The sequence below is a fragment of the Fukomys damarensis genome, unplaced genomic scaffold (assembly GCF_012274545.1).
Source record: "Fukomys damarensis isolate Sample0158 unplaced genomic scaffold, DMR_v1.0_HiC HiC_scaffold_39, whole genome shotgun sequence".
NCBI lineage: Eukaryota > Metazoa > Chordata > Mammalia > Rodentia > Bathyergidae > Fukomys > Fukomys damarensis.
In genome coordinates this window covers 78,642,710-78,667,789 of record NW_022900951.1, presented here as the reverse complement: position 1 = coordinate 78,667,789, position 25,080 = coordinate 78,642,710, and the positions used below count along the sequence as shown (strand labels likewise).

The following is a 25,080-nucleotide window of genomic DNA, read 5'->3' as shown; positions in this document are numbered from 1 at the left end:
TAGTTAGGCACTGATACTACTTCCAACTGTTTTATATCTAAAACTTCACATATTTCTGTTACCTGGCAGGTATAGTGGAAACAACAATGCAGAAGAGCTATAAGGACAAGAGATAATGTTCAAAGTACATTTTAAGTATCTATAAGAAAATGTCTTAAAATATTTTCCTAGATGCATCCACAAAAACTATAAACTTACAAAGTCATTTCTTGCCACTTCCTAATACTTTTTAGCCAAAACAACCTAGTTCTTTAAATAGGGTTTTGTTGCCTGACATCCATATGCCTTTGCTCAGGCTGTTCCTTCCATCAGGAGGAATACCCTTCTTTCCCTACTTAAATCCTATTCATCCCAATTTTCTCTCATATATCAGTATACCTGCTTAACCTCCAATCTGACTATTTTGCTTGTGTGTGCGTGTGCGTGTGCGTGTGCGTGTGTGTGTGTGTGTGTGTGGTGTTTATCTTTCTGGTCCTGGGGATAAACAACCAAGTAAGTGCTGTATCACTGAACCACAACCCCCAGACCTGATTGTGATTTTTTATTTTTTTGACTCATTTTCCCAGAAAATAAGTTCCTTGAAGATAAATGACTCATTTGATTTTATATTACCAAACATAGCTCAGTCTCTGACACATAGTGATACTGACTAGTTTTAGGTCTTTTAAATACTCACCATTTTGGCCTGAAGATCAAGCAGTTTTCTCACACGAAATGGTTTGACTAGAAAAGGTAAAGAAAAAGGTTCAATGCATTTGGTTTAGAAAAAGAAGAAATGAGCTATATTTAAACAGCATTACTTCATATAGTTTCTTCTTATAACACATCAAGAAAATAAACACCCTGTTCATCTGAACCATTAAGCAGATGCTCTTAAATAAAAGCATGAAAAAGCAATTTACACAGAGTATTATCATATGAATAATAGCAACAGTTATGTTAACTTTATAAACTACAAAACAAATGTTAATTCCATAGAGTGAATGTAATATAACTGGAATGAAAATACTTACCATTGTCTTTTTTGGTGAGTAAATATAGCAAGTGGCAGACATAAGGGCACTATAAAATATTTAAAATATTAAAAGAGAAATGACAATACATCTTGAACAAAGCAGTAATATATTCTTCTCTAATATCAATCTCATGCTAAGTATAAAGGCTTCAAGATAGTTTTATAAAGCTTCTCTTTTTTAACATTCCTTATCAAACACTGTTGAGACCAGAAGTGATTATGAGTTCTGCTTTTCCTTTAGATTTTGGAATATTTGCATATATAAAATGAGATATCTTGGGAATGAGACTGAAGTGTAAAATCAAATTTATTTTTGTTTCATATAAACCGCACAAATATGGCTTGAAGCTAATTTTATACAGTATTTTTAGTGTGCCTATTTTAACTTCAACTTATCACATGCAGCCAGGCATGGAACTGTCCTCTTTAAGGTATAAACTTAAAATATTTATTGGGATTTTTCTCACTTAAAAGCATTTTTTCATGTCTTCAAAATTATCATTGTCAATGATGTCTCATATTTCAGTGAGTAAAGACCCCACAATTTTTTTGTGTGTGGGATAAGGATCAAACCCAGGACCTTGTACACACTGAGCAAATGCATAACCCCAATCCACATACATCATCACTTAACTAAAAGCACAATCCTAAATTTGGCAAATAATACCTACTTGATAAACTTGTTATTTAAATCACAGAATGATTTTTTGGAGGAATTTCCATAGTGGTTTACCAATTTATACTCCTACCAACAGTGGAGAAGGGTACCTTTTGCACCACAGCATCGCCAGTATTTGTTGTTGGTTGATTTCTTGATGGTAGCCATTCTTTCTAGAGTAAGATGGAACCTCAGTGTTGTTTTAATTTGCATTCCTTGAATGACCAGTGATGCTGAACATTTTTTCATATATTTATTTGCTGTTTGTACTTCTGTATCTGAGAAGTGTCTATTCATTTTCAGATGATCATTTTTGCATGAGGTCTTTAAATTTGGGAGGGCCTGATTTTTTTCAGTTCTTCATACGTTCTAGATATTAGTCCTTTGTCTGAGGAGCAACTGTCTAAAATTTTTATCACCTTGTGTTGTCTCTTCACTCTGTTGGTGATTTTTGCTGTGCAAAAACTTTTTAATGAGATCCCAGTTGTTGATTCTTTTTTTTGGGGGGGGCAAGGATGTAACTCATGACCTTGTGCTTGTGAGGCAGGCGTAGTGCCACTGAGCTAAATCCGCAGACCCCAGTTGTTGATTCTTTGTAGGATTTCCCATATAGTCAGGGTTTTGTTCCTGAAGTCTTTGTCTACACCTATGTACTCAAGAATTCTACCTAGTCTATCTTCCAGCAGATGCAGTGTTTCTGTTTTAATATTTAGATCCCTGATCACTTTTGACTTTAGTTTAGTGGATGGTGAGAGACATGGGTCTAGTTTTAGTCTTTGTCATACAGAAAGCCAGTTTTTCCAGCAACATTTATTAAAGAGGCTCTGTTCCTTCCATTGAAGGTATTTGGCCCCTTCGGCAAAGATAAGGTGGTTGGAGTGTGTTTGGAGTTCTTTCTGAATCTATTATGTTTCACTGACCCTTGGGTCTGATTTTTTTGCCAGTACCATTCTGTTTTTATCATGGTAGCTTTGTAGTATAATTTCAAAGTCAGGGATTGTGATGCTTCCTGCCTCACCTTTGTTGCCAAGAATTGTTTTTGGTATTCTATGTCTCCTCTGGTTTCCAGTAAATTTTAGGACTGTTTTCTCTAGTTCTATGAGGTACATTATTGATATTTTGATTGGGACTATACTGAATCTGTGTAATAGTTCTTCTATTTGACCTGGCTATTCCCCTTCTCAGTATCTATCCTGGTATTGTCCTGAAAGCATCATACCATAGTGATATTGGCACACCCATGTTTATAGCAACACAGTTTGCAATAGCTGCATCTTGGAAACAGCCCAGATGTCTATCAATGGATGAATGGATAAGGAAAATATGATTTTTAAAAATATACAATAGAGTACTACTTGGCCATAAAGGATAAACTTGAGACATTTTTAGGTAAATAGATGCATCTTGAGACCATACTTTTAAGTGAAATAACTTGGACACACGTTTAAAAATTATACTGTTTCTCTTCTGTGAGAAACAAAGGGTTAATAAGGATCAAAATGGATGATAGATATTGGGAAGCTGGAGGAAAATGTTCAAATGGGAAAGGGAACAAGGAGAGGGAGAGAAAAGGGAAGGAAAATAAAAATAAGAAAAATGGAAACAAAGCTTTTGTAAATAAGGAGGGGAAGAAGGGTTGAAGTGAGGGGAGAGGAATGGGGAAAAAAAAGAGTCAAGATATATTATGCACAGGTATAAATCTCCTATGATGAATGTAATCATTATGTACATCAAAAACATGAAATAGGAAGAAAAGGGCTAAAGGTATGGGAGAAGTGGGAAGGGGAGGGGAGGGGAAATAAGGGAAAAGAAAAAATGAGAAAATGAAAAAATGGAAATAAAAGTTTTTGTAAATAGGAAAGGGAGGAGGGGGTGAAGGGAGGGCAGGGGTATGGCTAAAAAATGAGAACCAAGACCTGTCATGTAAAGGTACAAGATCTCAATGATGGATGTAACTGTACTGTATACCTAAAATGTACCAATAAACTCAATGAGAAAAAAAGAAAAAAAAGTATCAATAAAATTAAAAAAAAAACAAATCATAGAATGACCAGTTCTTCAATATTTCATTTTGAATGTTCATCTATTGAAGTCTTCTATATCAAGGTTCACTCTATGGTTTGTTTTTGTAAATAAAGTTTTATTGGATTACAGATCACATGTTTATTTAGATATTGCCTACAGCTGCTTTTGCTCTAGTCGAGCACACCTGAGGACTTGGGATAGAAACAGTAGGGCCCTCAACCCTAAAATATTTACTATATAGCCGTTTAAGAAAAAAATTGCCAACACTTGCAATAGATGACATAAGGTGAAAAAGTACATTATTTAAAGGAAATTGAGAAAGAAAAAAAAAACACAAAGATTTTCTTGGAACAAATTTGAATTCTGGGGATGTCCACTTTCACTACTCCTGTTTTAATACACTACTTGAAACATCAGGGAGAACAAGCAGGCAAGAGAAAGAAATAGAAAGAATACATATAGGAAAGGGAGAAGTGAAATGTTCCTTATTTGCATATGACATGATTTTTTACATAGATGATCCAAAAAGCTCCAGGAAAAGACTCCTAAAACTACTAAAAAAATTGGAAGATAACAGAATACAAAATCAACACACAGATGAGTTCGAGCACAAAGATCCACAGCTCCAAGAAGTGGGGATACATCAAGTTCAATGGACATGAATCTGAAGACATGGTAGCCAAGCACCTAATCCCTGATGGCTGCAGGGTGAAACACATCCCGAATTGCAGTCCACCTGGACAAGGGACGGGCCATGCACTCCTGAAGCTTCTACTGTGCAGCCCCTGCCCGCTAACAAGTACATCAATAAATCGTATCTCTGCCTCCCTAAAAAATTCAACACACAAAAACCAAGTGTTCCTATCCACCACTCCTAAACTCTCAGAGAAAGAAATTAGAAAAAGAATACCTTTGACAATAGCTTCAAAAACAAATACTTAGAAATTAACCTAACAAAGGGAGTGAAAGACCTCTATAAGAAAAACTATATATAGTACTCTGACAAAGGAGATTGAAGACATCAGAAATTAGAAAAATATCCCGTTCTTGAATAGGCAGAAACAATAGTGTCAAAATGGCCATACATCCAAAACTAATATATAGATTTAATGCAATCTCAGTAAAAATACCAACAGCATTCCTCACAGAACCAGAAAAAGCAATCATAAAATTCATATGGAACCACAAGAGACCCAGAATGGTAAAAGCAATTCTGGACAAGGGTAAGGCAGGGGCAAGCATGATCCTAAACTTCAAGTACATTACACAGCTACAGTGATAAAAACATTGTGGCACTGGCAAAAACAAAAACAGACTTGTGGATCAATGGAACAGAACAGAAGATGCAGAAACAACTCCAGGCATACTCAATTACATTATCTTTGACAAAGGGGCCAAATCCTTTTGCTTGAGCAAAGATAGCCTCGTTAATAAATGGTTCTGGGAAAACTGGCTATTCATATGAAGAAGACTGAATATAGACCCATATCTATCGCCAAGTACTAAAAGAAAATTAACATGCTCCAAAGACCTAGATATTAACAGAAACAATCTGTTATAAGATAAAATAGTTAAACTCTTGAAAGCATAGGCACAGGTTAGGACTTTCTGAACACAAATACACAAGGAATAACATCAAGAATTAACAAATGAGGGCCAGGGATTTAGCAGAGTGGTGCTGCCACCTCCCTCACAAGTGCAAGGTCCTGATTTCTATCCCCGGTACAAAAAAAAGAATTAACAAACGGAGCCTGGAATAATGGCACAACCTTGTAATCTCAGAATTCAGGACGCTGAGGCAGGAGGATTGTTGAGAATTCAGGACAAGCCTAGGCTACATAGTTGAGTTCAAGGCCAGCCTGAACTACATAGTGAGACCCTGTTTCAAAAACCAAACCAAAACAAATAAACAAAAATCAACAAATGGGATCATTTCAAGTCAAAAAGCTGCCATTGCACAGTAACAGAAAAAACCAACAGAATGAAGAAACATACTACAGAAGTGGAAAAAATGATGTTTGCCAGATACTCCTCTCGGACAGAAGACTAATAAATATCTAGAATATATAAAGAATTAAAAATATCCAAACCCCCAAAATAAAAGACCCAATCAAAAAAAATGAGCAACTGAAATAAAATGACACTTTTCAGAAGAAAAACAACTGGCCAATAAATACACGAAAAATGCTCAAAGTCTCAGGCAAATTAAAACACGGAGATTCCATCTTAACCCAGAAAGAATGACTATCACCAAGAAATCAAAAAATAAATTTGGTGAGGCTGTAGGGGAAAAGGCTCCCTTCTCCATTGTGGGTGAGAATGTAAACTAGTACAGCCACTATGGAAATTAGTATGGAGACTCTTCAAAAAACTAAAACTAGAAATTCTACTGGACCCAGCTATACCCCTTCTAGGTATCTTCCTGAAAGAATTAAAGCATCATATTACAGTGATATATGCATAGCCATATTTTTAGGAGCACAATTTATAATGGCTGTATCTCAGAGGCAGCCTAAATGTCCATCAGCAGGTGAATAGATAAAGAAAATAGGATATTTATACACAATAGAGTACTACTCTGCTATAAAAGATAAATTTGAGTCATTTGTGGGAAAATAGATGCGCCTTGAGACCGTAATGTTCAGTGAAACAAATCAGGCACACAAGCTTAAATATTGCATAACTTCTCTTATATGAGAAACCCAAAGTATAAATAACTTAAATAGCAAAATAAAAGATAGATAATAGGAAACAGGAGATAGGTCTTTTTCAAATGTGAAGGGGACCATGAGAAGGAGTTAGGGAGGACTGAGGAGAGGGGTAGGGTAAGTAAAAGTAATTAAGCTGTGTTAAATACATGTACCCACTCCCCGTGATGAATGTAATCATTATGCACTATAAACATGTACTAATAAAAATTTTAAAATTTTAAATATTTTGGTAATTATGACTCTAGACTTTAAAGTGTAACATTTCATATTGCCTTTTGCGTGCTTAGAAATGGATTCAGAAAGACTCTAGACAACCTTTTAAGAAGCATAAACTTAGATTTCAGTAAAAATTCATTACCTCACACCTCTCAGATATAAACTACTATCAACACTATTCATCCTGTTGAGTATGAAATCAGTTTCATATAATCACGAGGCTCTAGCATTATACCAAATCTCAACTCCTTTAATTGTGTCTAGAAAGGAAAAATTCATATGCATTCAATATTTTTAGTTATCTTCCTGGCAAATATTTAACTGCCACATGGTTCACTATGAAGTCAGACTCTAATCAAAGTATATTAAAATAACTTTCATGAAGAATTACTTTTAAAAGTTAGAGCTTTGTCTCCCCATTTATCTGTGTGAGAATTACACGAATGTATTCAGTTAGTGAAAATTATCAGTTTTGATAAATGAAATTTTCTGCCTGTATAGTATACTTTGGTAAATATTTTTCCTAAAAAATAGGAAAAAAGAAAATGAAAATTAGGCCCCCAAACTAAACCACAAAGATTTTCAAATCAACATTGTGAAAACTACTCAAGTATATTGATTTGACACATAAAAGTAGTTCCTATTCACTCGTGAAACAAGAGTTTATTGAATAATGAATAAAATAGACAAAAAGTCCTGCTTTCATGAAGTTAATATAATATGTGCCACGAACTATGTTACTAAGTACTTGGGTTATAAAAGGCACAGTCTCACAGCTGAGGGTGTAGTTTGGTGGCAGAGTACTTGTTTGGCATATACAAGACCCTGGGTTTGATCCCTACCCCTCTCCCCCTTCAAGGGCACAGTTCCTGCCTGGAAGAACCCAGTTTACTGATCTGTTAGAAAAAAGGAGAAAATTTCTCATTCTTTACAAAATATGATTAAACACAAAATTCATTTGTATTGTAATTTGGTCAGATTTATAAACAAAATAAAAACAAAGTGAGATGTCTATAAAATAAAATAATATAAAAGAGAGATGTCAAAGGTAAAGGAGAGTCAATTATATACTATTTATACCATTCAAACATGCCTGTCCACCAAAGGGAAAACAAGAGGAACTGAGCCCCCAATAAAATAAAAATATATTTTCTCCATATTTCTTCCTTTTTTGTTTTTATTGTATATTAGCTCATTACAGTTTATTCTATTTTCATCCATTCTTTTCTTTTTCCTTTCTTGATTCTCAGCCAATACTCCATTATTACTACTCTTCCCTCCCAGGTGTATTTGAAAGAGTTGTAAAGGTTTCGAGCAAGTCTTAAGTTAGGTACTGATATATGACTGTTTTTTGTTATTATCAGTAATTGTTTTCTTCATAAGGCACTGATTTGAGACTGAACCCAGTTCTTTGAACTACTGGAGTAGGTAACTGCATAATGACATTTATCCAAAGTCAAGTACACATCACAGCAAGAAATCTACGTACTAAAGAGATTTCTACTATAGTGGCAGAGCTTTCTATCCAAACTGACTTACAATATTCAACACAAAAACATGAATAATGAGAAAAATAGTCAATAAGACACCTCCAAAAACTCAATTCCCTAAAAGCTAAGCTCCTAAGAAAGGAGATGGGGGAATTTCCAAAGAACTCAAAGAGCAAATAGTTGAAAACATAAATAGCTAAAATAATTGAAGACATCAAAGGTAAGACCAACAAAATCAATTCAGGAAACAATTAACAAAATGTTCTACAAGCTCAAAGAAGTAACAGATAGTTGAAAATATTAACAAGTTGATCAATGAAGATAAAGACAACATGAAGAAGCATGGGCCCTCCTGTCTAAGAAGCTTTCCAAGTATTTTATGACAACAACAAAGTCAGTGATGACCTAACAATTCAGAAAGAAAGTGGAGAGGTTCTATCAGATCTGCAGGAGGAGAGTCCAAAGAACTCAAGGGCTCACAAATGAAAGACTTAAAGGAAGACAATGCAGGAATATGAACAACAACTTTAGTAAAGAATTAAGAGATTATGAAAAGGAATGAAGCAGAAATCCTGGGTATGTAAAATTCAATTGAAAGTATGGGCAGCAGTTATGACACATTTGAGGAGAGACTGTCAGGACTTGAAGACAAGGTTAATCATGTACTCAGTGATACCCTAAAAGCAACAAGAAACCACAAAATTTGGGTCTAACAGTATTTAGATGGCTCAACACACACACACACACACACACACACACACACACACACACACAAGAATTATGGAGTTAAGGAAACATTAGATGACACGAGGGTAATAAAAAATTTATTCACTGAAATCAGCTGAAAATTTTCAAATCTAAGGAATGAAATGAATGCAAGTAAACGAGACATTTAGAACCCCAAATAGACATGACCAGAAAAGAGCCCTCTTCATGACACATCATAGTCAAAATCCAGAAATTCTGCACAAAGACAGAATATTAAAAGCTGTTAAGAGAAAAACATCAAGTAACTTATGAAGACAATCCTATCAGAATAACAGCAAATTTCTGAACACAAACTATAGGAGCTTAAAGTGAGGGTTTTCAAGCTCAAGAAAACGAGAGTCCAACAGGGTACCAGCTAAAGAGTTCTTTTCAGCTCCTTACAGAAAGGCTTACTTCCCAATTACAAATGAGTCCAGATTACAGCCTGCAAAATTATCTTTCAAAATTGATGGAAAAATAAAGACTTTTCACAATAAAGAATATCTAGAGAAATCTATGCCTACCACGCCAGTATCGAAGTAAGTACTCAAAAGAGTCCTAGGCAGAGTCAATGAAGCCAATATCACCAAAGATATCAAAGAAAAAAATCTAACTGGAAGAGTGGTTAAACAAAAGGAAAGAAAAAGGAAGGAAATCAGCATTACATTTTGTTGTTGTCATTTTTAGACAGGGTCTATGTATTTTAGCCTGGCCTCACACTCACTACGTAGCCCAGATTGGCCTGGAACTCACAGCAATCCTGCTGCTTCAGCCCTGAGCGCTGGAATTACAGGATTGCACCACCATACCCAGGAAGGAATCAGAATCAGTAAAATAATATTATTATAGGCAGCTGAATTAGGTATAAATTGGGCAGAGGATTTAGCTCATGGTTCTGCTGCCTGCGTTGCAAGTGCAAGGATGCGAGTTCGGGCCCGGTACCAAAAAAAAAAAAAAAAGATATAAATTAATACACAGTCTGACAGGGATTGGGCTCTCAAGGAAGTCAGTGCAAATTAAAGACATAAGAATTGTGGCTGGAGGTACATCTGAAGAAGGCAAGGGCTTGCATATTTCCCTAATGGATAAGCAGAATTGTGATTAGGACCACCTAGTCCATTAAGTCCAGATATGTATCAGACACTGGGGTGGGTGACCAGAACACCTGGACCTATCCCTTCCCAAAATGTTGCTGTTTTAGAAGTAATAGATAAGTCACGGTTGATGATGCCAAACATATGCCCTTTCTATGCGCCTCACTATTAGCTAAGTGGCTATACTTGTGACCTTACTGGTTGATTACAGTTTGACCCACTTTGTCCCCACATTGTAACACTGCTGTATAAATTACTCCTGAGAAAGGCTCTCAATGGACCCCTGCTGTCTCTCAGGAGCTTTCTCTCAATAAATCTTTCCTGCTATTAACCTCTACTCTTCCTTAGAATTCATGTTTTGGTTGCAGGGGACATGAACTGTGTATTTAACATCTAGCAGGTTGGGAGTTATATTTCTCCTGTATCATTTTGGATGCCCCAGCAAGATCTTTTCGATTAAGAGTTTGCTTTTGTTTCATGGCACCCCTAAATATTTTTACTGTATTCTAAATTGTTTCTCATTTAGGTGATCAAGAATTGCTATCTCTTGTTTGTCAGTTGCTTATGGCTTGTCTTTTTTGTTGTTAAAATGATTATAGATTTAATTGAGAGTGGGTGAAATTATGTCTTCATACTTAAGATTTCATTGATGGGACATTTTATTTCTGTAGGAAGGGCCTTGTGTTTCTATTTTGTTTATGCTGCATTTAGAATTACTAGTTGCTGAAGTTGCTTGTATTCTTTTTTTCACTTGATTACAAGATAGTTTGTTGCCTTATAGTAGACAACAATGCTAGGGAAAAGTAATGTTGGCGCTCCCCCTAGTGGACATTGTTTTCCATGGAAATTTTAACTATGCTGTGAAATTGGAAAATGCCATGTAAAGATCGCCAGGGTGGATTTCAGATGCAATCTAGCCTATCTGGGGAAAATTATGCCTCAATATGAAAAATGGGACTTCCTTAGCCAAATAAAGATGATTAGTGGTGGCTGCTGTTCTTACAGCTGCAAGGATAGGCTCCTCTGGGACTGTCTGGCCTGATCACCCCTCCATGCCTGTCAAGCCTGCCCTACCTCAGTTTCCTTTCTAGTTTGATCCTATGCTGGTGAGGAGACAGTAGTAACTCTTGAGATTCCTTGCTCTTGTCTTCCAAGAATGAGGGTGACGACTCTTGAGTGGACTATCTCACTACTGCAAAGTGTATGAAAAGAAAACTTTTCATGGATCACCTTTCCAATCACTTTTTACTTTCCTCTTTTCAGAGGCGTATTTCTGCTAAATATCAAGGAGAGAAACCCTGAAAACGTTTTAGTCACAATCTGTCTCAGCTTTTCTCTACTTCCTAGCTGAAGACAGTAAATCATCTTAGATGAGGAACACACACCTTCATCTCAAGCAGATGAGACGGGGAATCTTGCTTGCCCAGAGAGGCCCGTGGTGATGCAATCCCCACACAGAGCCTCCACCGAAGTTTTCTGTGCAGTCTGCACTCCCGCCAACAATGGAGAAGGGTTCCTTTCTCCCCACAACCCTGCCAACATTTGCAATTGTATGATTTCTTGATAGCAGCCAGGTGCAACCACTATGGAAATCAATATGGAGATATATCAAGGAGCTGGGACAGAGGTTCCATTTGACCCAGCCATCCCTCTGCTGGGTATCTTTCCAAAAGAATTAAAAGAATCATATAACAGTGATGTATGCACACCCATGTTTATAGTGGCAGAGTTTGTAATAGCTAAAACTTGGAAACAGCCCATGTGCCCATCTGTTGGAAACTGGATAAAGAAGATGTGGTTTTTCTATAAAATGGAATACTACTCAGCCATAAAGAATGAGAAATTAGTCATTCATAGGAAAATGGATAAATATTGAGGATCTACTCCTAAGTGAAATAAGTAAGTCACACATGTGTAAATACCGAATAGTTTCTCTGGTGTGAAAAACTATAATAGTACACAAGATCCTAATGGGATAATTAACAATGTGAAATGGGAAGAAAAGGGCTAAAGGTGTAGAGAAAGTGGGAAGGGTAGGGGAAAGGCAATAAGGGAAAAGAAAAAAATATGAGAAAATGAAAAAATGGAAATAAAGTGTTTGTAAATGGGGAGGGGAGGAGGGGGTGAAGGGAGAGAAGGGACAAGGGGAAAAAATGAGAACCAAGACCTGTCATGTGAAGGTACAAGATCCCAGTAATGAATGTAACTGTATTGTATCCCTAAAATATACCAATAAACTCAATTAAAGCTGAAAAAAAAACTAAGCCTTTTAATTATTTTAAATTGTCAATTATTAATCAAGAAAAGTATGAGTGTTCCCTAAAAATAAAAATAGTTAAAATTACCTTTAACAGTTTGTTCCTTCAGAGGGAACAATTACATGTGGCTATCAAAACAGCAGTTTTGGCTATCAGCTAGGGCTATCAAAGCAGCAATGAGAAACCTATATAGCTGGCTATTTCAATAAGATAAACCATTAGCAAAGGACCTGTCTTAAAAGCAGTCTTGGTTTTCAAAGGTGTACAAGGGGTTTTTCCTTCTGATTCTTATTATAAGAGATCTCTGTTAACTGATGACCTTAAAAAAATCTGACTAGTCTATAGTTACAAACCTAAAAGTGGTAAAAGGATTATTGTAGTTCAACTTGGCCAAATACATCTGAGAATGCACTCCAATTTAAAAATAATTGCTTTATATGTTTATATGATTGTCCTTCTGTCTGTTTATTGTGTGTTAATAACTGGTTGAAATACCTGCACCTGTTTAAAAAAATTTGTTTTCAAGTTGAATAATTTCTTTTTGTTTTTCTGGCTCTTTCTGAGATTTCCATGGAAAACCATTTGAATAGGTTTTCAAGATAGCCAAACTTATTTAAAATTCTAACAGATGAGAACTGCTATTCTCAAGGCTTTCACAGGACTTACAAATAAAAGCCTTATAGTTTGTTAGCCTAAAGGTTATATGTGATTGGGTTGCTGTACATGTTCTGTGTGTCAACTTTCAGGTATATGTTCTATTTGGTTGGTATATAGATAAACAGGCACTTATAGCTCCAATACCTTTGGTCACAGGGTTAACAGAGAGTTAAAATAAAAATAAAGATGTCTTTAAAGTTGGTAACATATTTCCATCCAGCTTGTTAGCTAATTGAGAAAATATTAACAGATTGGCTTTATAAATGCAATGCCTATTATTGTTTGCGTACAATAACTTAAATATTTTTTTCTTTGGTTAAAGATAATGTGCATAGCTTATAGTGCTTAAATGTTATGATTTGGTTTTCATGAGTCATCTAAAGCAATTGTTAAGATATACTTAAGTTGGCTATAATTGAAAGGTTAAGCTTTCTGTCTAAAAGAACGTTTTCTTAACATATTGAGATGCTCTTGGTTAAACTTACAAAACTAGATTTAAAAGCAAAGATTCTGTATTTTACTAAAATAAGTTTCTTCTGCTCTCCTGTTAGACTTTTGGCTAAACTTTTTAAAGTGAATTTTAAGAGATAAAGAGTATTTCAATGTAAACCTATAAAATGTTTTCAATAATCAGTTTCTGATTGGCTAAAGAAACAACTATTATCTTAGTTTATGACATAGTATATATTTGCATATATGTATGTATACATCTAAAAACAAACTACGTTGTAAATCTAAGATTTAAAGATAAGTTTACAGTTAAGACTGTAAGTGTAATACATACAAAGTAGCTAAAAAGTGCTCTCTTTTATACATCATATTTAGACCTTAAACATATAAAATGACCAAAATTTGACATCTCTTTAAATTTGGGTCTGATATTTAAACTTGATTTACATCTATTGGCTTTGAAAACACAAGCATTTTTGCTGTTGTATAAATGAGATACAAGTGTATATTAGGTAATAAGTCTATTTGAGGTCATTAACACTGTTTCCTAAATTTATCAGAGCTGTAAAGATGTCCTTAATTTTTGTCAGTATAGTTGCACATTATAAAACCTGTTAAATGAGTCTAAAATTTGTCTTAAGAGTAGCAAATAAATATGTACAGCTGTTATACCAATTTTGCTAACCTCATGATATATTAAATGGCATATTTTTGTTTCCCAAGTATACAGACCTTCAAAGAAGCAAACTAAAAACATTATTACACTGGTGATTTCCACCTAATGTTATTTATGGTGATGAACTTTTTAGGCTCAAGTGTCTGGCTGTCCCTTACTTGTGTTCCAGCTATTTGTGAGGTGCTTCTTTTTTTTCCCCCAGTGCCAAGGATTGAACTCAGGACCTTGCACTTACAAAAGCAGGTGCAGTGCCACTGAGCTAAACCCCCATCCCTGTGAATCCCTGTGGCGACTGCATGCCAATCTAATATGAAACAGCCAGCCAGATGATGCGGATATATTTTCAAGCTTATGCTTGTGTGGTTGTTATATAATTGTGTTATAACAGTTAGAGGTATCTAAGCACCATGAAGTCCAGACAAGGTTACTCTAATGATTAGAGATTAGGCATTAACAACCTGTAAAATATATCTATAAACAAGTACATTCTATTTCAATGTCACTCTGGTAACAGAATAGTCAAAAGATAACAAATTAGGTAAAAGTTTCTTTAGAAACTTTTTTAATTAGATAAAGGTAACTGACTAAAAATTATTTTGTACTAAAATAGATTTAAATATGTTTTAGAGATAATATCATCATGATGATTATCATGTTAAAATGATATGTTGCCCTTAATCACAAATCTCTCTGTCAAACTTTATCAGTTAGCATTCCACAAAAATTGACTTCTAAGGTAAACATGATTAATAAAAAATAGTTCTCTGGTCATACTTTATATTTTGAGGTGCTTGACTAGATAAGATCATGCAATTAAACCTACTACTCCCACTATAATACTGATGTAACCATTCTTCTCTTTTAAGTGTTTCAACAACTGAGGTTTGTAGACCACAGCTAGAATGGTAACTGGGCTAAAAGGCAAGCCAACATTTTGGCCCTGGCACTCCAAGGTCAACAGGGGCCCAGGGCATGAGGGGACCTTTTGTACAAGATTCTACAACTCTGGTGAGTTACCCAACCTCCTGAGCAGCAAGATTGTTGGACCCCAGAGAGCAGGAGCCAACCAGTGCAAACTGTGCTAAAAAGTAGGGTCATCAAGGAGAAGTCTCCCATGCTGTCACAGGAAGCGACATGGTAAAGCAAGACCATGACCCATTCTGGCAGATGAGACTGACAGAGGAGTAGAAAGACTCTATACATGATTCCTAAAGTGAGTAAATCTTCCTGAGAAGATTTAACTGACCTTAAGATATAGTGAGAGGTTAACTCTGCTTAACCCATGTCTCACTTTAACTTGGTCTTAAACACCCAGCAGAAAAGTATAATCAAAAGTTGTATAAAAAATAATACCAGTAATAAAAGCTAGATATAGAAAAGGCGCACTAATCAGTGATCCCTGCTGTCAGTGTTGAGCTACACCTTTAGCTGACCACTGTTATGGTTCAATAAGGCTAGAATACTACAGTGAAAGCTATAAAAGCTCAGCAAGAATCTTTGCATTCCTTAGCTAAAATTATCTCTTAAAACCACTGAACTCTCCATCTTCTTACAGCGAAAACTGGAAGGACTTGTGCACTAATTAGTGCAATATGTTGTCTTTATATAAATAAATCAGATTTGGTGAAAAAAATCTTAAAAGAAATATCAGACTTATATATAATTGCATCAACAGACAGGACTAGGAGGTGGTTACAGTTACTATTCCAGTCCCTTAAGAGCGATGTCTAGATGTCGCTCTTTCCCCAACCTGCCTTTCCATTCTAGTGCTCATGCTTTGATTGTACATGCTTTGATCTCTTGGAAAAATTTGTTTATTCTCATCTAGAGACTGCCAAACTCCAAGCGATCATGCAGATGGAACCAATGACAAATGTGCCAAACTCCTTTTACCGGGATCCACTAGATCTACCTTCTAAAGGGAGTTTATAACTGCTAAAGTCCAACATGAATTATATCCAAGGCCCATTAGATTAGCTCTCTGCAGAAGGATCATGACTGTGGTCTTCCCTACACCAATCCTTCTCAGCTTGTAGCAGTTAGACTGAAATTACACCCATTTTTCCCTAATCACAGTTAGGAATACTTCTTCAGAGCGGGGGAATATTACAGGCAGCTCAGTTAAATATAAATTAACATATTGTCAGGGACTGGGCTCTCAAGAAGTCAGTGAAAATTAATGGCATGAGAACTGTGGTGGAGGCACATCTGAAGAGGGCAAGGCCTCAAGATAAAGTCACAATGGTTCATCTTGCATAGTTCCTTAATGGATAAACAGAACTGCAATTACTAGCACCTAACCCATTAAATCCAGATATGCATCAGACACTGGGGTGGGTGACCAGAACACCTGGACCCATCCTTTCTCAAAATGTTTCAGAAATCATAGATAATCCGAAGTTAATGATACCAAACATATACCTGGCTATGTGCTCCACTTCCCCATTGGATCATTATTACCTAGTGCCTATACTTGTAATCTTATTGGTTGATTAGTTTGACCCACATTGTAACACTGCTGTATAAATTACCCCTGAGAAAGGATTGTGATGGCAACTTACTTGGGACCCCTCTTGTCTCTCAGGAGCTATCTCTCAATAAATCTTTTCTACTCTTACTTAACCTCTGCTCTTCCTTGGAATTCATTCTTTGATTTCAGAGGCCATGAATTCAACACATTTGACATCTAGCAGGTTGGGAGTTGTATTTCTCCTATATCAATATGACAGAACTCAGTAAATATCTTTTGGTAATAACACTCAGTGTAAATAGTTTTAACTTCCCACTCAAGAGACACAGATTGGTAGACTTGCTCAAAAATATAAAATTATAATAGTTGTCAACAAAAGGCATAGGCTGCTTATCAATAAACACATAAATTAAAACTGAAAGGATGAAAATGATAGTCCATACAGCTGAAGTGAAAAAGCAAATAGGAGTAGCCCTACTAACTTCAGACAGTTGACTTCAAACCAAAACTTATCAGAAGAGACATAGTTCACTACATATTGGTAAATGGAAAAATTCATAAGGAAGAGATAACAATTAGAAAAATATATGCACCAAATGTAAGCATACCCAATTACATAAAACAAAAATTACTTGACTTAAAAGGACAGGTAGATACTTACAAAACCATAGTGAGGGACTTCAATACCCCACTCACAAATAGACAGGTCAACTAGACAAGCCAACAGTGAAATAGCAGACTTGAACCAAATGATTGAACAAATTGATTTAATAGGTATCTACAGAGTGTTCCATGTAGAAAATATATTCTACCCAGCAGTCCATGGAACTTTTTCCAAAATAGATGATATATTAAGCCAAAAGATATACTTAAATAAGTGCAACAGAATTGAAATAATCTCTTGCATTCTACTGTAATGATCTAGTTATTGTGAGTAAGGAAGTCAGAACTAAGTCTAAAGATAGGGTTCAGATAAAAGAGAATAGCCCAATTGGGTTGAGCTAATTCAAGCATCTAAGCCAAGCTTAGAGATACAATGGTATCCTTCAAGAGCTTTTTTCTTCTTATTTCCAATAAAAGAGGCAATATATATTTTATTGTAATAAATTTAATTTAAAAACACCATTTTCATTACATCTAAGGTTTTATGTAATAGCTTTTGTAATAGTTTAATACTTATAAATTATTTTCTCTCTGTAAATAAATGGTGAATTTCATTATATTAAATGTACATTTAAAAAATAAAATGATAGGCACAGTGGCATATACCTGCAATCACATAACTCTGGAAGGCTGAAGTAGGAGGATCCCAAGTTCAAGCTAGGCCTGGGTAACTTAGTGCCTTAGGGAGACTCTGTTTCAAAATAAAAAAAGAATTGTACAGGGTGCTTGATTCAAGCCCCAGGAGTGCAAAAAAAAAGTTAAAATTAATTAAAAAATAAAAAAGACAGGGAAAGAAAGAGGAAGAAAGGAAGGAAGGAAAGAAGGAAGACAGACACAGACAGACAGACACTGGTATGTGCAACAGCATGTAAGATACTTGGAAACATTTACTTAGTAAAACAAGCAAGTCCTATCTATATGAAATTCTCAGAATAGGCAAATCTGTAAAGACAGGAAATAACAGACTGGAGATTGCTTAGGAATAGGGGGAAACAGAAAGATGGGGAGATGACAGCTAAAAGTTATGGGGATTCTTTTTTAGTTGATTAAAATGTTCTAAAATTCACTATGCTGGTGGTTGCAATTATCTGTAACTAAAATAAAAAATGGCAAATATTATACTTTAAATAGGTTAACCACATGCAATGTGAATTCAATCTCAATAAAATCTTTTAAACAGCTAGAAAGCAGGCATAATAGCATATGTCTATTGTCCCCACACTCTGGCAGGTTGGGGAGGAGAATCTCAAGTTTGAGCCCAGAATGGGAAATTCAGCAAGATAGCAAGACTGGTCTCAAAATAAAGAAAAAAGGCTGAGGATATAGCTCAGTGCAAAAGCCCCGAGTTTAATTTCCAGTACAAAAAAACTCCCCCAAACAAAATAAAAACATAACAAACAACAACAAAGAAAGCCAAGTAGCCAGAGAGAAGATATGAAAAGACAGATTATACTTACACCAACTCAATAACAATGGAAGCAAGGAACCAGTGGACTAATACTGTCAATATCCTAAGAGGATGTAAGTCCCAGAGTGGAACACTACATGTAGCAAACAAACAATAAGAGCACAATAAAGACCTTTTCATAAGAAAAGAATTCCTCCACAACATATCATAGTCAAAATCCCAGAAATTCAACGTAAGTACAGAATCTTAAAAGCTGTCAGAGAGAAGCAACAAATCACGTATAAAGGTAAACCAATTAGACTGAAGCACCCTTATCACCACAAAACCTTTTATTTTTATTCTGATTTAGATTTTTGAGACAGGATCTCGCTGCATACTTTAGCCTGACCATAAAGCCACTATGTATCCCAGGCTGGCCTTGAACTCAAAGTGATCCTCTTGCCTCAGCATCCCAAATGTTGGGATTACAGGCATGCATCATCACTCCCAGCTCTCAACACAAAAGTTAAAGACGAGGAGAGGTTCTAGTAAAGTACTTCAAATATTAAAAGAAAACCACTTCCAACCTAACCCTCCACAATTACTTTTTTATTTCAGGGAAAAATAAGGTTGGTCCATGACACAGCACACCTTAAGAAATTTATGGACACAAGCCACTACTTCAAAATATTCTGAATAATACCCTTTAAAGAGACAATGAAGCCAATGATACCAAAAAGTCCAGTGAATATGTGATGTAGGGGGAGCAGTTAAGCAGAAAGGGACAAAAAGGAATCAGCAGAAGAAAAATAATTCAATGATAGGAATAAATCAATACCTTTCAGTAATAACTCTTTTTTTTAGTAATAACTCTTAATGTGAATGGACTCAACTCTTCAATTAAAAATCAAAGATTGCTGGACTGGATTAAAAAAAAATCAAATGGTATGCTATATAAAAAGACATATTTACCCCCAAATGAAATTCATAAACTAAAATCATGAGATTAAGAAAACATACCATTTCAAGTGGAACTTGAAAACCAACAGGAGAAGCTATCGTATTCTCAAAGACTTCAAGCCAAAACTGATCAGAAGAAGCAAAGAAGGTCATCACACAATGGTTCAGAGAATAATTCAACAGGAGGAGATAACAGATATAAACATAAATGCACTAAATACTAGCAGACCCAACTTCATGAAACAAACACTAGTGGACACAAAATATTACAGAAACATTGACACAATTATAATGGGGAATGTCTCTGCCCTACTATCAAAAAAAGATCAACTAGACATAAAATTGACAAATATCTGAAGTGAACTACACAAACAAATGGACTTAATAGATACCTACAGTGCTTTACACAACAAAAACAATAAATATTCTCAGTAGTACATGGAACTTTCTTGAATAGACCACATGCTAGCTCATAAAACTTGGTTAAAAAACCCAAGAGAATCTAAAATATCCCATTCATATTATCAGATCACAGTGCAAAGAAACCAGAACTCAATGGCACAAAAATAATAGAAATTATGCAAGCACAGGGGGATTAAACAATATATTTTCAATCAATGGATCAAGAGAAATCAAGGTGAAAATTAGTTTCTAAAATCAAATGATAATAGAATCTACGGAACACAATGAAAGCAGTCCTATGAGGGAAGGTTGTAGCTACAGCTGGCAGCAGAACTTGATGTCATCCATGTGGTGCTGGTTTTAGGCACATCCAGAATGGAAGAGTTGTGGGGTCAGGAAAGCTCCACCCAGACTTCAGATGGAGGCCTGGGAGGCCAGGATGTGTGCCCTGAGAGAGCAGTGAGTGAAGCTGTGAGTGTGAAGTCAAGGGTACAGTGGAGACTCCAGAAGTTTTGAGAAGCCAGGAATGTGGATCATTTGAGGAAAGCTACAAGGAAGCAGCAGAACTGGCTCAAGGGAGAAGCTATGGGAGCTACAATCATCTGCAATGTCATAGGGACGGAGCCACCCAAGCCCTTTGTAGTTCACAACTTGCTACAGGTTGCCAGGGATGCTGGAATCAAAACTGGGATTTAATGTTTGCTCTGCTGGATCTTGGACTTGCTTTGTTCCCATTCCTTTGTATCCCCCTATTTGTACCTTTTGCAATGGTAGTGTTTATCTTATGCTATTGAATGCTGGAAGTGTCCAACTTTCATCTGTACAGGGGCTATTGCAGCTAAGTTTTCCTTAAATATCAGAGGAGACTTTGGACTTGGACTTTTCAGCAATGCTGAAAATGTTAGGATGTTGGCAACTTTTCGAGATGGACTAAATGCCTTTTGCATAGAAGGATGTGCATGAGTCTTTGAGTGGCTAAGGGTGGGATGCTATGACTTGTGTTTAGATGTCCCCTGCAAAGCCTCATGAAAATTAGGTGGGGGGCTATTTCAGGGGTGGCTGAATCTAGAGTGACTCATGGTGCAATGTTAGGCCTGAGAGCACTAGTTTTAAGGGTGTGAGTATTACCTTCCCTAAATAGTCTAAATAAGATAAAAGGGGCAGGAAGATGCTCATAAGGTCCTGTGTTGCTTTTGTTACCTTTTTCTCCTCTACAAACATGCCACCCTTCCTTGGAACCAGCCAATTATGGAATGAAACCTCTATGAACTGTAAGCTAAATAAGCTTTTTCCCCTTTAACTTTGGGTGTCAAGTATTTGTCTCAGCAAGGAGAGAAAAGTAATTAAGACATGCACTCATTGGTTTATTATAGTTTTAGATGTGGATCATGGAAAAGCCCACCCTAAGTGTGGGTGGCACCACCCAAAAGGCTTGTAGACTATATAGGATAAAAGGGAAAGGGGGGCTTGCTGCTTTTTGACTACCCTACCATGGACTGCTTCTCCTCTGCGATGTCCCTCTGCCATGCCACGTTGTCTTGGAGCCAGCCGAATATGGACTGAAACTCTACAAACTGTGAGCCAAAATAAATCTTTCCTCCTTTAACTTTAAATGTCAGATATTTTGTCTCAGCACCAAGAAAAGTAACTCAGACAATAATGGCAGTGGGGGAAATCTTAAAATCCCACTATCAATAATAGAAGAACTAGTCAAAAAATCAACAAAGAAATATCAGAGTTGAACTAAATCTTCACACAGACAATATCTAGAGTGTTCCATTCAACAACAATAGAATATATATTTTCCTAAACAGCACATGGAACTTTCTCCAAAAGACCATATACTAACCAATAAAGCATGCTTAAGTAAATGCAAAGGAATCAAAATTATCCCATGCATATTAACAGATCATAGCATGGTAAAACTAGAAAGCAATGGCAAAAGAAACCACAGAACCTACACAACACATGGAAATGATTACAAGCATCATGGGTGGGTAATGGACACGTTACCATACTTTTCTAAAGCAAATGTCCTGTAGCAAAACTGTAGCCAGATGTGTGTCTCAGTAGCTGCACCGGGGGAATACAGGAAGCAATCTTTGTGTTTACCGCCTTGGTATGATGAACAAGGCATATGTCAATGTGTCAACAGGTAAGTTTTACCCACATTATGCACCATGTTATATTTTTGTGTATTTATAATTTGTATTATTAAATGTTTTATTTTGCAGAATTAGCCCAATTTAGTATAATGTTGCATGAAAATCCACTTTTACAACTTTGGGAGGAGGTTGAAATTGAGTCATCAGGTGATTCAGCTACCAATATAAGCCAAAGTTGTGACAGCAAGACAGAGCAAGATATGACAGAGAACTACATAATGAAGACCTTGATTCAGATGAAGAAAACAGTGATGTAGGGGGGCAGGGATTTAGCTCAGTGGTTCCGCTGCCTTGCAAGTTGAAGGACTCAAGTTCAATCCCCGGTACCGAAAAGAAAAGAAAAGAAAAGAAAAGAAAAGAAAAGAAAAGAAAAGAAAAGAAAAAAGTAGTCATGTAAATAAATATTTGACCAATCAAAATGACTGTGTAAACCTGAACAATCCAACATTAGAATCAGGTCAGAAAATGTATTAGGTTCTTGCCAGGGGTGAAACCTAGTGGGTGGAATGCCAACACTGAGATTCGATGTTGGAAATTCTTTGTAAGGGACAATATGCTAAAAGATGTTTTGAAATACACTAATAATAAAACACAAGTAAGGTATTCCATATGCATGGATAGTAATACTCAAGAATATATTTATCACAAGGCCACCCTACCTGAACTAAAAGCCTTCATAGCAAGACTTTATCATTCTAATTGTCAGTCCAAAGGATTTATGCAGAAGTGACATATATGGTGTTGAGATATTTAGAATAATGACAATCAACAGATTTAGCTTCTTTCAAAACTGCCTATATTTTGAAGACAAAAAGACCTGCCAAGAAAGAAAAAAAAATCTGACAATCTGGCTGCCTTTACACAGTGTTTAAAAGCTTTGTTTTGAACTGCCAAGCAATTTATACAATATCAGAATAAATGACAATTGACGAACAACTTACATCATGTTGTGGTTGAAGTTTCTGGCAATATATGACAAATAAACCTTCAAATATGGTTATAAAAATAAATGCTCTGGTAAATGCAAAAACACTTTACACCATCAATTTAAAAATTTATCCTGGAACTCAGCCACCAGACCTTTATTTGTGCAGTAATAAATTGTAAGATATTGCAAACAGACTTGTCCCACCTATTTCAAAAATTGTCACATTTGACAACGTGTTCACTAGTTACCCACTATGTTACATTTGTTAAAAGAACACTAGTTGAACAGCACAGGAACTACTTGTAAAAACAAAGATTCCTGAAAAAATGTTGCAAGTTCATGATAGAAAAATGTATAGTGTAATCTTTGGATTTCAGAAAGACTTAACATTGGCCTCATATATGGAAAAAGAAAAACAAAGCAGTACTGATACTGTCAACATTACACCATGATGATAAAATTGATAGTAAATCCAAGCATGGTGATACACGTCTGTAATCCCAGCACAGAGTAGACTGAGGCAGGAGGATCCTATGAGTCCAAGGCTAGCCCAGACTATGTGGAAAGACTGTTTCCAAAAACAAAAAACAAAAAAAGCAAAACAAAAAGATTGATAATGAATCCTCAACATAAATGAATCCAGAAATGGTCATACTTTACAACAAAAGGAAGAGAAAATGTTGCTGAGTTATGCAGCAACTATGACATCACTTGAAACACAAAGCACTGGCCAATGGTTGTGTTTCACTGGATCCTAAATATGTTAAGCATAAGTAATTTCATAGTTTACAAAGAAAAAAACAAGCACAAAATATCACAGAGAAATTTTCTTAGGGTGTTAGGACTGTAAATGATAAATGATCAACATGTATTTGCCCAAACAACTGCACAAAAGAATTCGGGAGCAGACCGGTAAATGGACAGATGACACATCATAAGAACAGCCTAAGAAAACAGGAAGACCACAGCAAGATGTCAAGTATGTGCTACCAAAAAAGACAAGAAAACTAAACACATATGCTATCAGTGAAAGAGTTACTTGTATATAGAACAGGCTGTTCTTATATGTGAAAAATGCTTTAGGTTTGATAATTGAAGTAAAGATTATTTTTGTGGTAGAGTTTTATTTGTATTTTCATTGCAATTCACATAGGAATTTATTTGTTATTTTTTCGATTTAGTAAGTAGTTGATATAGAAAATGCTGATGTTTATTCTAAACATTCATTACATATTTGATATTTTATTTTGCTGATATTTCATTTTCCTGCTAAGTATACACTATATAACATAATAGAAAGCTCCTGACAAAAGAGGAAGACAAGAGATGCGACAAGTATGACCTGCCAAAAAAGAGGAAAGCAAAATACATGTGTTGTCAGTATAAGCAATATTTGTATATGGAACATGCTGTTTTCATGTGTGAAAACTGCTTTAGGTATAATAATTCAAGTAAAGGTTATTTCTGAGGTAGTTTTATTTGTATTTTCATTGTAGTTCACAAGGAATTATTTCTGCTGTTATTTTTTTAGATTTTGTAAGCAGATAAACAGTTGATGTTGAAAATGTTAATGTTTAAACACTCACTACATATTAAATATTTTATTTTCCTGTTAAATACATATTAATATAAAATTCATAAAATTAAAATAATTCAACAATAGAAGTACGCCCAAAAAATAAACATGGGTGTTATATGCTCCCTTAATGAGCCTTTCAAAAAATTTGCCTTTAAATAACCCTCTTTAACAATCAGTGAGTCAGATGAAATTAAAGGAGAAATGTGACTGTTCCTACAATCAAATGACAATGCCAGTACGACATACTGGAACCTATGTATAGGACACAATGAAAAGAGTCCTAAAAAGGAAGCTTATAGTAATTAATGCTCATATCAGAAACACTGAGGGAGCTCAAATAAATAACCTAATGATACACCACAAGGTCCTAGAAAAAAACATAACAAATCTAAAGTCAAAGATAAGGGCTGGGGATTTAGCTCAGTGGTTCAGTGGCCTGCCTTGCAAGCACAAGGACCTGAGTTCAATCCCCGGTACCAAAAAAAAAAAAAAAAAAAAAAAAAAAAAAAAAACAAAAAAAAAGAAAATA

The 25,080-nt window shown here is 35.6% G+C and overlaps 1 protein-coding gene across 2 annotated transcripts in view; it reads right to left on the bottom strand.

Moving 5' to 3' along the window:
* Cenpi (centromere protein I) overlaps positions 1-25,080 on the bottom strand; it is an 84,069-nt gene that overhangs the window by 40,774 nt on the left and 18,215 nt on the right. For both annotated transcript variants that reach the window (XM_010623403.2, XM_019207386.2), the window contains 2 exons: positions 1,014-1,062; positions 677-723 (listed from right to left, as the gene is read on the bottom strand). In XM_010623403.2, coding sequence (XP_010621705.1) covers positions 677-723; positions 1,014-1,062 — 96 coding nt within the window. The remainder of the gene's footprint in view (positions 1-676; positions 724-1,013; positions 1,063-25,080) is intronic.